Raw genomic sequence first — 14,262 nt, 5'->3', positions numbered from 1 at the left:
GAGCTGGACATGATGGTACATGCCTGTGATCTCAGCAACTTGGGAGGTTGAGGCAGGAGGATCAAAATTCAAGACCAGCCTCAGCAATTTAGTGAGGCCCTAAGCAACTTAGCAAGACCCTATCTCAAAAAAAAAAAAAAAAAAAAAAAAAAAAAATTAGACAGCCCTTCAGCTCTTTGGGGGCCATTATAAGCAGTAAAATAACCAAGATGCCTGAAAATCCTTGCCAGGACTTAACACATTTGTGGGTAGTTCAGGAAGCAAAAAAACATGGTAGTAAATGACTGTCACTAAGTGACTGTAAAGGACACTCATTTAGAATGGGAAAGCTGAAGCAAACAAGGAAGAGTGTTACTTTGTTCAACCTCAGCTGCCAGTACGTAGCTCAAATTGTTTGCCACTGTGCACATGTCCACAAAGGACTGAAAAAATACCTCAAGTGTTGATTTAGGGATTCCAGATAGATTTACAAATATGGAATCTACAAATCATGAGGATTGACTGTGCTTTGATAATGGGGGAAGAGGTGTATGTTTGTGCAAGTGTGTGTTCTGAAATAGGGTCAGGGAGGATATGAGAGGCAATACTGTATTAACTTTGTCGTGTTTCCTGGTAGAGAATGAGTAGATAGAACAGCTACAGTAAATAGAACAGAAATTATCTGTGATTGATGCACCAATACATAGATGCTTAAATATTTATTTTAAAGCTACAAAAGGAGTCGCCAGATGAATTACAAATTTATAACTAATGAAAGTCAGGAGATAGCAGTTCAGTTAGTGGGGAGAAGTATGAAGCGTATTAATGTCCTCATCATTTATAACAGAGGATCACTAGATACTGCCTCACGTTACCACATACAACAAGGACAAGGGCAGAGAAAAGAAAGAACTGTTCTGGCAAAGATCAGCAGCAGAACACATGGTAGAAGCCAAAACATGCTCCAAGACAATCTGAAATACAGTTTTTTTGTATCATTTTGTTTCTTTGGTCCTGGGGATTGAACCCAGGGGAGCTCTACCACTGAGCTACATCCCCATCCCATCCCTTTTCTCTTTTTAATTTTTTTAATATATATTTTTTAGTTGTAGGTGGGCTCAATACCTTTATTTTTATGTGGTGCCAAGGATCGAACTCAGGGCTTCACGAAAGCTAGGTGAGTGCCCTTTGACTGAGCACAACCCTAGCCCTTACTTTTTAATTTTGAGACAGGGTCTCCACTTAATTGCTGAGGCTAGCCTCAAATTTGAAATCCTCCTGCTTCAGCCTCTGGCGTGGCTGGGATTACAGGTATGTACCACTGCACCTGGCTGCAATAGTTTTCAGATACTCAAAAATATTGCCAGGCATTACATTGGTGGATAATTCAGTCTTAATAAAAACATATCTATTGCAACATATCTATTCTGTATACGTTTATTTCTGACATATAGCCCATACATTTATATCTCTTAATGAAATATAATTTTAAATATTTCATATAAAGTTATAAATTAAATACCAGAAGAATTAAAACAGAGGATAAACTTCACAATGTGAGAAAGAATACATAAAAAGCAAACAAAAACAAAAACAAAAAAACCTCAAAGAGGACTCTCTTTGAGGAGTTGTGGCTCCGTGGTAGAGTACTTGCCTACAAGTGTGAGGCACTGGGTTCGATTCTCAGCATTGCATAAGAAAAAAAAAAAGTTCATTGACAAGTAAAAAATTATTTAAAAAAAGAGAGGACACTCTTTATAGCAAATGGTAGTGAACCTAGCAGGCATTAAAACCAGCAAGTAAAGCATTACAGTAGTAAATTGACTTGTCTGTTCAGGTCCTCTGAGAAGCAGACACCCAGATGGGATTGGATGTGTAGGAGAGCTATTGGAGGAAAAAGGATGAGGGTGCTGGAGTGGGCAGAGAGCTTTCCCACCATGTTGCAGGCCTGGCAGCTGGGAAAGAAGAGAGGAAAGCAAGGACTGGACAGAAAGAGCCTCAGACCCCAGCACATGATTCTGAGTGTACTTCAGCTAGACTGATGGGAGGTCCCCGAGCCTAAGTAACAGGTTAGAGGAATCCTATGTGGGGATTCCTGGCTCTAGTGACCCTGCAGTGCTCAGTTCCCTGCTGGGTGAGCCTGGGAGAACCATGGCTTCCATGTTAATGCTGTGGAGCAGCTGGAGGCCATGGGACCACTCAACTGTGCTCCCTACAGATTGTTTTTGAGACAGGTCTTGCTAAATTGCCCTGGCTGGCCTCCAACCCATGATCCTCCTGCCTTAACTTACTGAGGCATGCCCATGGCGCCTGGGTTCTGTGCTTTCTACAGAAAGCTCTCTTGAGGGCAGATCTGAGTGAGGCACTTCTATGGCCACCATTAAAATCTGCCAATAAATGTTAATGAGATAAACTCTCCTATTTTTTTTTAAAGGTCTCAGTTTGAGTCATAAAATAGAGTCACACTAGAGGCTTAATGTAAGATCCCTTAGAGCAAAAAGACTTATAAAATAAAAGCAGGGTGGGTGCTGGGGTAGTATCTCAGTGGGAAAGCACTTGCCTAGCATGTGTGAGGCACTAGGTTTGATCCTTAGCACCACATAAAAGTAAATTTTAAAAAAGGTATTGTGGGGCTGGGGAGATAGCTCAGTTGGTAGAGTGCTTACCTTGCAAGTATAAGGTTCTGAATTCAACCCTCAGCACCGCCAAAAAAAAAAAAAAAAAAAAGGGTGTTGTGTCCATCAGCAACTTAAAGATTTTTTAAAAAGATATAGAGGATAAATAAAGACATGCTAGATGAATGTTAATAAAAAGAGGGTAGAGTTATGGTAAAAATATCATTCGCGATATTCAGGACAAAAGGAATACCTTAAAATAAAGAAGGATGTAACATCTGAACCATTAAGCTTAGGTAATAGAAGGAAAAATCTGTGACATGAAGGTTTTAGTAGTTTGGAGAATCTGAATTCTCCTGAGTGTGACATTATTATACTTTGGCATTCCTATACTTTTATTATTCTCTTAAAAAAAATTCCCCAGTGTTGGCATTTAGATACGTTATTTCCAGATGATATAAGAGAAAACTTGGAATCCCTCTGTCAGGCCAAGGTCCCTATTCAAGTTCTCATTTCACACAGTATCTCTTTTATGTGACTCATTATCACAGGTAGCAATTTTATATTTATTTGTGTGTTTTATTTTACTACTACCTGACTCTCTCCTTAAAATGCTTCCTCATATAGAACGTAGCGTAAACTGGACTAGGGCTGGGGATGCTGCTCAGTGGTAGAGCACTTGCCTAGCATGCACGAGGCCCTGTGTTCCATCCCTGGTGCCAAAACGAACAAACAAAAACCCAAAAAACAAAACAACAAAAGACCATTAGATGTACTGCGCATGCTCTCCAAAGAGACGAGATAATACATATAAAGCTCGTACATTATTTAGAACTGAGAGAGAGGATTTCCTTTCATCTACTGATTTTCATGTGGTACTTACAAAACACTTGTCCAGGGCACAGTGCCATTATAGAAACAGCTAGGACATTTAAAATAATATATGATGTCAGGATGGTTCTCTCAAATGAAAACTAAAAATCTATTTTGTCCTTCTTACTTTTCTTTTTTTTTTTTAATTTTTTTAGTTGATGATGGATCTTTATTTACTTATCTATTTATATGTGGTTCTGAGGATCAAATCCAGTGCCTCACACATCCTAGGCAAGGGCTCCACCCCTGAGCCACAACTCCAGCCCCTCCTTCTTACTTTTCAATGCTTGTCAATTTTAAGGGCCTATGACGGTCCAGGAGGTTGGCTGAACCATTCCATAGATACTGAAGTTGGCAGTTTTTGCTGAAAAACAGCAGTTCTGGCCCCACACTTTACAATTCTTCTGAGTCTTTCATAGACTCAGATCTATGACTTATGACGCCATGACCTAAGAAAACTCATTTGGCTCAAAGTGAACAGACCTAGTGATTAAACCATCTTCTTCTTGGGAAAGGAATGTCTGCGTTTCCCAGTATGACCTCATTCAGAATTAATCTCAATAGCACCCCTCTCCTGGGCAGACAGGTGGCAAGAACGATAACATGATTTCTCTAGGCCACCTGGTGAGTCAGTCACACAGGAACAAAACCCAGCTTTACTGATGGGCAAACCTGAAAGACTCAGCCCTACCCTAGACACCTCCTGTTCGATAAGATGACTAATTAAACAGTTATTTGCTCCGAGACTGGCTCTACAAGCAAGCAGACAAGTTTCGGTCAGTGTTCTCCAGAAGCATGCAATCTACAGGAAGAGGAAGTGAAAGAGAGGTTGAAATGTTTATATTGTGAGCAAGCTTCACTGTGGCCTACCAGGTGATACAAGTAAAAGAAAAAATGTGTGAGTTTGGAGCTGAAAATTAAGCATCTCTTTTTTAGGGTGAAGTGTTTCTAAGCCTCCTTAATTTTTTGTTGTTGTTGTTGTTGTTTTTGTTTTTTTGGTTTTTTTATTTGGTACTGGGGATGAACTCAGGGGCACTCAACCACTGAGTCACATCCCCAGTCCTATTTTGTATTTTATTTAGAGACAAGGTCTCACTGAGTTGCTTAGTGCCTCACTTTTGCTGATATTGGCTTTGAACTTGAGATCCTCCTGTCTCAGCCTCCCGAGCTGCTGGTATTACAGGCGTGCACCACCATGCCCAGCTACTTTTAACCATCTATTTGGACTTTTTTTGCTCATTTAAGTTTAGAACCTCACTCACTCCTGAGTGTCAAAACCTTTGCAAGAGGTTTCAGATAAATGCATACAGGAAAGGGCCCAGGTTATTAAGGATGAACAGGGACCCTGGGATGAAGGCTGTTCTGGGCTCAGAATTAGGGAGGAATAGTTCCTGGGTATGCAAGTGATGCAGAAAGAATTGGGGCACAGGGCAAATGATTCCTAAATTCTCATTGAACTTCCCTTTCCTCTTCTTCTTTTGTGTGTATATGCATGTGTGTGTGCGCCTATGTGTGTGTGTGTGTGTGTGTGTGTGTGTGTGTGTGTGCTAGAAATTGAACTCAAGGCCTCACACAGGCTAGGCAAGTACTCCACCTCTGAGCTACACTCCAGCCCTTTTGATTTTTTATTTTGCAACAGGGATTCTCTAAGTTGCCCAGGCTGGCCTTGAACTTGCAATCCTCCTGCCTTAGCCTCCAGAGTAGTTGGGATTACAGGTCTGCACCAGTGGCCCTCTTGTTTTCTGTTGGCCTGTTTCAAGTTGATAGTCTTCTTAATTTATATCCTAAGAATCAGGATTTTCTCTTACATAACCATACTATAGTTAACTACCTCAATTAATGTAACACCAAGGAAATACTTATATCTGATTTGGTGTGTTCATATCCCAATTGCTTGGATAATTTATTTTATAGCATTTTTTTTCTTTAAATACAGGATCCAGTCTAGGGCCAGGTATTGCATTCATTTTTTTTTTTTTTTTTTTTTTCTTTTGTCTCCTTCAATCTGGAACATTACCACAGTCTGTCTGTCTATCTATCTTTCTTTCTTTTTTGGTACCAGGGATTAAACCCCAGAGCACTTAACCACTAAGCCACATACCCAGCCCTTTTTAATTTTGATCTTGAAACAGGGTCTTGCTGAGTTTCCTAGGGTCTCACTAAGTTGCTGAAGCTGGCTTTGAACTCATAATCCTCCTGCCTCAGCCTCCCAAGCTGCTGGGATTACGGGCATGTTCCACCACACTCAGCAAGTTCCATACTCTTTCTATGTCATGCATCACACTGAACTTTTTAGAAGAAGGTAGTTTTTTTTTTTTTTTTTTTTCTTTTTGTGTGTCTGAGATGAAATTTCCTCCAGGTTAGAGTCCAGTTCCGCATCCCCATTATAATCTTATGTAGACCACGATAGCTACAGGCACATGACATCCTTCTGCCCCTCACTGGTGGTATTGAATTGTGTAACTTAATTAAGGTGTTAGCCAATTTCTCCTCTGCATAGATACTGCATCTTCCCTAGTCACTAAAGAGCAATCTGTGGGAGACATTTTAAAGCCATACAAATATGCTTCTCATCAAAATCCCGACACCACCTGATCTAGAATTTGGTGTTGATGATTCTTTCCTAACTAATCTTTATTATGATGATTACCAAATGATGAGTCTCAATTCCAGCACTCTTTCCATATGTACCACTCAACTTTCAACCTATACTGAAAGAATCTTCCTCTCTTCTCCATTTATTTATTTGTTTCTTTCTTTATCTATCAGCTTATTGTATGGTTGAAGATTCTTATTTTTTCCCAAAGCCCTATAATTCAAATTCAATACTTTAATAATTTTTTAATAATTTTGTGCTAATCTTGGTGTGGTGGTACATGCCTGTGATCCTGGCTACTAGGGAGGCAGGAACATCTGAAGTTTAAGGCCAGCCTGAACAACTTAGCAAACCCTGTCTCCTGATGAAATTTTAAAAACAAGGGCTGAGCCAGGTGAGGTGGTGCATGCCTGTAGTCCCAATGACTGGGGAGGCTGAGGCAGGGGATCATGAGTCCAAAGCCAGCTTCAGCAACTTAGGGAGGTCCTTAGCAACTCAGCAAGACCTTGTCTCTAATAAAATACAAAAAAGGACTGGGGATGTGACTCAATGATTAAGCACCCCTGGGTTCAATTTCCAGTACCAAAAGAAAAAGGCTGGGCAATGTAGCTCAGAGGTATAATGCTCCTGAGTTCAGTCCCCTTGCAGGGAAAAATTAAAGTGTGCTTAGACTATCTCAGATCTGATCTGGTCAATGGAAGCCTCTTCAAGCTCTCTTCTGTACCCTTGTGACATTTTTTTCTTTTCTTTTGTAGTGCTGGGAAATTGAAACCAGGGCTTCACACATACTAGGGCAAGCTCTGTCTCACTGAGCTATATTCCCAACCTTCTTGTTTGGGATTGTCATTGTTGTTGCATGTGTGGCATGTTTTTGAACACTTTCTTACTTTCTGGCCTAAAAAGATGCTCCAGGCTCATCTTGTGCTGTTCCCTGCCTCATCTCCAATCTTTCTCCTAAGGTCACCCCTAGAGTGAGCTCTGTAGGTTGAGGGCTTGAAGGTGGTGCTTGAGGAACACGGAAGAGGAGGACCAAGAGCGGGGACGGTGGTCAGCATTTTGAGAAGCTGCAGAAAGGCTCAGTGCGTGGCCCACGGTGTTCTCCACCGCCATCCGGGGCGGGTATTCCACACAGCGAGAAATGCTTGGGGCCTGGGACGTAGTACAGCAGTAGAGCGCTTGCTTGGCATGTGTGACGCGCTGGGTTCCTTCCTCAGCACCTCGTACAAACAAATAAATGAAATAAAGGTCCACTGACTACTAAAAAACAAATTAAAAAAAGAAAAAAGAAGTGCTTAAACCATGCAGGACTCGGTTACCGAGCCCTCTACCATGTTCAGGGCACGGTGAGCCATATGCAAGTTGTAAGACCCCATTTTAAGGAAATCGCGGTCTAGCAGGCTAGACGCACATGTACATAATAGGCATGTGCACCCCTGACAGCGTGTTTTCATCATGCTGCCAGTGAGGTACATGCAGGAATTTGGGGTGTTCCGGGGTGAGGGTAGTGCTTATGTCTGGGAGGGTTGCAAAAGGCTTCGTTGGTGACTCTTGGGTTAGATCCTGAAGGAGGGTAGGATTTGGAAAAAGAGTTTCCAGGTGAAACCAGAGGTTGCTACTGCTGAGCACCAATCCAAAATGACTTTGCAGCTTCATTCAGCTAGATCCAGCCCTCTGCCCAGTGCTGTAAGGAACTTAAGCACTCGGCGAGTGGAGGACAGCCCTCTCTTGCAGTCTTGGTGTCACGATGCCATCTAATTTTTATTTTCAGACACAGATGAAACATGCCCTTCGTTCACCAGACTGAGCTTTCACAGTGCGGTAGTGGGTACAGGGCTGCACGTGAGGTTGATGCTCTATACGAAGAGAAACCAGACCTGCGCCCAAATCATCAACTCAACAGCTTTTGGGAACTTGAATGTGACCAAGAAAACCACCTTCATTATCCATGGATTCCGGCCAACAGGATCCCCTCCAGTTTGGATGGAAGACTTAGTAGAGGCTTTGCTCTCTGCAGAACACATGAACGTGGTTGTGGTTGACTGGAATCGAGGCGCTACAACTGTCATATACACCCATGCCGCTAGTAAGACCAAGCAAGTAGCCACCATCTTGAAGGAATTTATCGACCAGATGTTGGTAAGAAAGACTTCTCTTGTATGATTTGCAGCCAAATTGAAACTAACTAATTACCTGGAGATTTAAAGCCAAGCGATATCTTCAATGAACAGGGGGCCTATTTTGTAAAATTCTGCAAATCTAAATAAGGCCCATGCAGGGCTGCAGAGGGACCCTAAGTAAGAGCCACAGGTATGGTGGTGCAGGCTGTGCCCTGCACAGGACACTGATTTAAGGGAGCAGCATTATTTTCGTAGATGTAGATTTATGTATTATGTTTATTATGATAATTTTCCCACATATGACAACCAAATATCTTAAGCAAGGGGAAGCTTTCTCTCTCTTTCTTTTGTGATACTGGGCATTGAGCCTAAGGCCTTTGTGCTTGCTTAGTAAGTGCTCTACTACCCAGTTGCATCCCTAGGTCTTTTAAAATTTAATTCAATTTAATTTTTTGATACCGGGGTGCTGTCCCACTGAGCTATATCCCCAGCATTTTTTTTTTTTTTAAATTTTGAGACAGGATCCCACTAAGTTGCCCAGACTGGCCTCAAACTTTGTGATCTTCCTACCTCAGCTTCCTGAGTCGCTGGGATTACAGGCATATGCCATCATGCCTAGCTCTTTTTCTAGTTCACATAAAAGTGTCTTAGGGGTAGGAGGCAGTCTGTCTAGGAGCTTCTTGGTTTAAAGGTCTAGAGATTCTTCAACTTTAGTAGCTATCTTTTCTGCTACAAGTGCCAGAGGTTTAGTGATTGAATTATCCAAAACTGGTGCGATGAGATAATTTATGTTTCTAAAAGACTTATAATGGTCAAACTTTGTTTAGTGATCCATCTCATGCATTGCTCCTTTTAACAACAGAAGCAAAAATAAGTGGCATGAAATCAGGAAGATTTTGAAGAGGGAAAGGTCTGGTGACCACTATGGCCCAGCGTGACATGGGTGTTATACAAGCTCCCCACCTAAGCCACAGTCTAGTAAGGAGAATATTTGAAGGACTCAGGACCAGCTATCCCAGCAGCCTATGAACTGTGTGGTTCACCCTCCCCAGGTTTTGCCCTTCTTTCCTTCCCTCTTCTTGGTGACTTCATTCGTTGGGCCAGGATGAAGATAAGAGTATTCATCAAATTGTATTGTCATCCCTCTCCCCAGTCTGGAAGGCTTTAGAGATGTCTATGCTTAGCTTCTAGCAGAAATGTGACTGCGAACCAGGCACAGTGGTGAGCACCTGTAATCCCAGCAATTTGGGAGGCTGAGACAGGAGGATTGCAAGTTCAAAGCCAGTCTCAGTGACTGAGCAAGACCCTATTTCAACATAAAAAATAAAAAGGGTTCAGATGTGGCTCAGTGGTTAAGTTGCCCCTGGGTTCAGTCCCCAGTACAACACCCCCGCCAACCAGGAAACAAACAAACAAACAAAGCATGAGTGGGTTCACCATGACATAAAGGGCAAGGTACTAGTTTGGGTTTGGACTCAGCCCCCCTTCCAACTTCCTGACCTCTCCCATGATTTCAACTGTGGGCCTCAGATTCTTCATCTGTATAATGAAAAGGAGAGTATTTATATTGTGGGGTGTTGTGACAATAAATAAGACAATAGTTGTAAGGCACTTAGAAATGTTCCCCCAAAGTCAATAATTTGTAAATTTCTCCAAATTGACTCCTGACAAAGTGTAATGATGGACTTATTAAAATTCCAGGCAGAAGGAGCTTCTCTTGACAACATTTATATGATTGGAGTAAGTCTAGGAGCCCATATATCTGGATTTGTTGGAGAAATGTATGATGGGCAGCTGGGGAGAATTACAGGTAAGGCTCCTGTGGTCTGTGGGGTAGCAGCGTGGGCCAGGCGGTCACTGGGGGAGTAGTACACAGGCAATCCTAGTCCTTGGGTTTGAAGCCAGCTTTCTGAGCATAGACTCCATTCTGCAAAAGAAAAACCACAATAATGTTAACCTCAGGTTAATATTTAATAAAATATATGTAAAGCACTTTATAAATTGTGTGCCACAGAAAAGATTGGTGGTGACAATTTCTCTTATAGCTAGGAAAACAGCGATGTCCCATGGGAATTTGATCTATGCTCTGAACGGAGTCTTCTTCTTTCTATCTAATCTAGAATGACCTGAACTACATACCTAGTACATCGAAATCCCCAGAAGTGGTCTTGTGGTAGAAAAATGATACAGGAATTTTGGTAGCTAGACCTGACTCTGTAAATATATCGGTTTTCTAGCAAACACTGAATGAAAACACTCAGAAATACAGCAGGTTACACCCCAGACAAAGATTCCCTTGCTGGGATCTCTTACCTGGAGTTTAGTAACTTTCCACAGCTGTTCACAAAGGGCTGCGGGCAAGGGCGGCTCTCTATTTCCAAGACTCTAACCTCTCTCATTTACCTTTCCCTGAATGCATCCTCACGCCTCACAGTTTGTTGTGTTTGTTTGTTCCTTTTTGAGGTACTGGGAAGCTTTACCACTGAACTACAGCCTCAGCTCTAGTCCTGGCAAGTCACCTCCATCTCTGTGACTCTGTGTCCATCTCTCTGTCTCTGTTTCTCTCTCTCTCTCTCACATACACACACACACACACACATACACACACACACACACACACACCACATTGACTGGCATCAATTCTAGCTATGGTATTTTAGGTCACATTTTTTGTGTTGGCAATTTTGAAAAAATTCACTCTAATCTGAGGGCCCAGGTTCCTCATCTTATTTATCTGCTTTCCTAGGGAAGCAAAGTGATTTTTTAAATTTGAAAATGTATTATTACTATTTTTAGAAAGCAATGTGTCTTTAAAATTTTTCCTCCTATATAAAGGACAAATGGTTTGAGTTTGCCTATGTCATTATCTACAAGGGAAAAGAAGGAAAGGAAGGAAGGAAAAGAAAGAGGAAGGGAGGGGAAGGGAAAGAAAAAAAGAGGCAGATAGGCAGGCCCTGATTTGTAGCAATTGCTGATTTTCTGGGGTTAAAACTCCCACCATGGCTGATCTCAAGGTACCGACGAGCCTGGGATGAATGAGAAGAGATGAACAAATGAACAAAATTTGTTCTGCAGTCCACACCACTGTCTCGTTCTGTCTGCAAGCCAGGTTCACTCCTAAGCCTCCCAGCAAATCAGTTCCCACAACTACTTTGAAAGTGACCTACAACATGTGCTGCCTCTGGCCATGGAAATTCCCAGGCCAGCCTTCCTTTCACTCTGGGCCCAGGTGAGCCTGCCCCGTAACCTGGACTGAGCGGATCGTCCACAGCTCAGTTTTCTACCTCCATGTTCCCTGAGTCCCAAGGCTAGTCTCGGTTTTCCCCAAGAGCAGCTAAGGAAGTAAAGCATTTCCCCTTCCTTACCCCACTTCCTCTGCGCTGCCTGGGTGGACTCACTGGGTTGCAGGGTGGGAATGGGACCTGTAACCCAAGGATACAATTCACATCTAACTCCCATGGATCGGATGGGTCTGCCTTTTACTTACCTTGGTGGTCTCCATGGCTGCTTAGCCTCTTCCATTTCTTTCTTTCCTCTGCCCTCCTTTTGCTCTTCCTCTCTGTGCACCTATCTCTTGGTTTTTCTTCTCATTAACTTTTCCTTCTCTCTCTCTCTTTTTTTTTTTTTTTTTTTTTTTTTTTTTTGTTGTTGTTGTGCTGAGGATGGAATCCAGGGCCTCACTCATGATGCTAAGCAAACACTCTACCACTGAGCTACATCCCCAACCCCTATCTTTAACTTCTCCAAGAGAGGATGGTAGACGATGAATAACTTGCAAACATTTCAAGTACCTGGATCATTTGTGAATACACTAAATTTTATTCTCAAACTTGACTATATGTAAAACCTTCCTTGGGGTGCTGGGAACAATGCCAATGGGCTGGTTGAGAATCTCCCGAGTTGGGGGTCAGGAATCTGTATTTTTAACCAGAAGATGCAGATGGTCTGAGCTCCATACTTCGAGAAACTATAGAGTAACCTCACATCCCATGTAACCACTGAGTGCTTGAAATATGGCTGGTGCAAACTGAGATCTGTTGTGAGTGTGAAATACACATTAGTTTTAGAAGACAGAATAATAACAACGAAAACCAGAATGTAAAAAATATTAATTATTTAATTGATTACATGGACATGACAATATTTTAGATATCTTGCATAAATTATATGGGTTTTTTTTTGTTGGTGTTAGGTCTGTCTACACAGTGTGCAGGTTTGGTGTTTTGTTTTCTTTTGTTTTGTTTTGTTTTTCTGTGCTGGGGATTGAACCAGGGATTCTTAACAACTGAGTCACATCCCCAGCCCTTTTTATTTTTTATTTTGAGACAGGGTTCTGCTAAGTTGTTTAGGGTCTCACTAAATTACTGAAGCTGACCTGGAACTTGTAATCCTCCTGCCTCAGCCTCCTGAGTTGCTGGGTTTACAGGTATAAGCCACCATGCCTGGCGAGTGTGCAGATTTTGGGCCAATTTTACTATAATTTTTTGACTGACATTGTCAGCAGATCATTTGCTATGGCATATCACTATGGATATTATAAGTCCAAGTTTGCTTGTGACGGTCCTGGTTTGTACCTCTTGCCTTGGTATAATTATGAACAGTACCCTCATCACTCTCAAAATTGCCCTGGTTTAGGTGTTTTCTCTGCCAATGAGCTGGAGGTTGCTGTAAACTGGGGCTCTGTCTCGTTCATTTTCTTAGACAGGAAGTAGTGCTGTCTGATGTGAGGAGGGAGGAGGAGCTTCCTGGTGGGGGACAAATTCTAAGGCTATAGAGTTTTTCCTGTTGTATGGAGAACAGCCTGTGGTCTTGGGTGCCTGGGTGCTGGCCCTTCTCCTCCCACACCAGTTTCAATTGGGAGAGGATAGAAGAGAAAGGCTGGGAGAGAGAAGATAAGGAAAGGGGGCAGATAAATAAATGGCTCCAGGAAGCAGAAGTGCATTGGGAGAGGAGAAATGGAGAGGCTGAAGCTAGAACCAGGAATGTTGAGGAAAAGATGCTCAACTTGGATTTTATATGTAACCTGGGAGGATGGGAGATGTCAACTAAAATGACATTTGTAGGGACTAGGGTATAGCTCAGTATTAGAGCATAGACTTATCCTGTTCAAGGTTCTAGGTTCAAACCTTAAGCACCCAAAACAAAAAATTTTTAAAGTGATATTCATAGATTAAAGCTTGATGGGGGATGTCCCTTAAAACCTTCTTCACTTCACATAGGGCTCTAGTAAGTGCCTTTTTTTTTTTGCAGTACTGGGGATCGAACTCATGGCCTTGTGTTTGCAAGGCAAGCACTCTACCAGCTGAGCTATCTCCCCAGCTCCCCCCCCCCTTTTTTTTAAGTTTTTATTTTGTGGTTATAATATCATATGAGCTGCTCCCCTGTTTTTCCAGTTGTTTCACAGTGATGGTGAGAAACACCCAGCTAACATTGATTAAGGGCAAGAATTTGGTCCAGGCACTCAGGAGTGGGTGATATCTTAGTTTCTACAGGTGCTGATAACCTGGCCCTTTCCTGGTTTCACCAGTAGGCTTTGCCCTCTCCTTCTGAGCTTGCTAAGCTCTGTGCCAAGAACAGAAACCAAGAGCTCAACAGCCAGAGGAGGTTGCACTGAGAGGCTGGACTCTCCTCAAGATGCTTGATCTCCCCAGCCTCAGTTCACTCACCTATAAAATGGGAATCATAATAGCTGCCCTGCCTCCTCACAGGTTTGCAATGCAAGTTAATGAGCTAGGATATGAGTACCAGTGAAGTTGTAAAGGAGTTTTATTAATAACAAGAAGGAAGGACTGAATGAGGTTTCTGGATCACCTAAAATGAGATAAAATAAGATACAGCATTTGCTTTTTCTCTTTTATGCACACCTTGGTGCTTTTTTCCTCGGGAGCTAGTGTATCCCCGCCCCGCCCTGCCCTGCCCTGCCCCCACCTCCACCCCCACCCCCTTGTGCTTTGCGCTCTGCATGAGCTGTGTCTCCTCCTGGAGTCAGGCACTGTCCCAGGGCCATGATCACGGTAACCATCTACTGTGGGAAAGAGCTACGGGGCTGTGGAAAGGAGTCCTGACAAAGCAGGATGGGAAT

At 42.5% G+C, this 14,262-nt stretch overlaps 1 protein-coding gene across 3 annotated transcripts in view; it reads left to right on the top strand.

Moving 5' to 3' along the window:
• Liph (lipase H) overlaps positions 1–14,262 on the top strand; it is a 43,543-nt gene that overhangs the window by 9,873 nt on the left and 19,408 nt on the right. For all 3 annotated transcript variants that reach the window (XM_047564594.1, XM_047564593.1, XM_047564592.1), the window contains exons 2-3: positions 7,832–8,199; positions 9,882–9,990. In XM_047564594.1, the coding sequence (XP_047420550.1) occupies positions 7,832–8,199; positions 9,882–9,990 (477 nt within the window). The remainder of the gene's footprint in view (positions 1–7,831; positions 8,200–9,881; positions 9,991–14,262) is intronic.

Source organism: Sciurus carolinensis, chromosome 9 (genome assembly GCF_902686445.1).
Source record: "Sciurus carolinensis chromosome 9, mSciCar1.2, whole genome shotgun sequence".
Classification (NCBI taxonomy): domain Eukaryota; kingdom Metazoa; phylum Chordata; class Mammalia; order Rodentia; family Sciuridae; genus Sciurus; species Sciurus carolinensis.
Note: the sequence above shows the minus strand (reverse complement) of the source record. Positions and strands in the feature narration are given on the sequence as shown.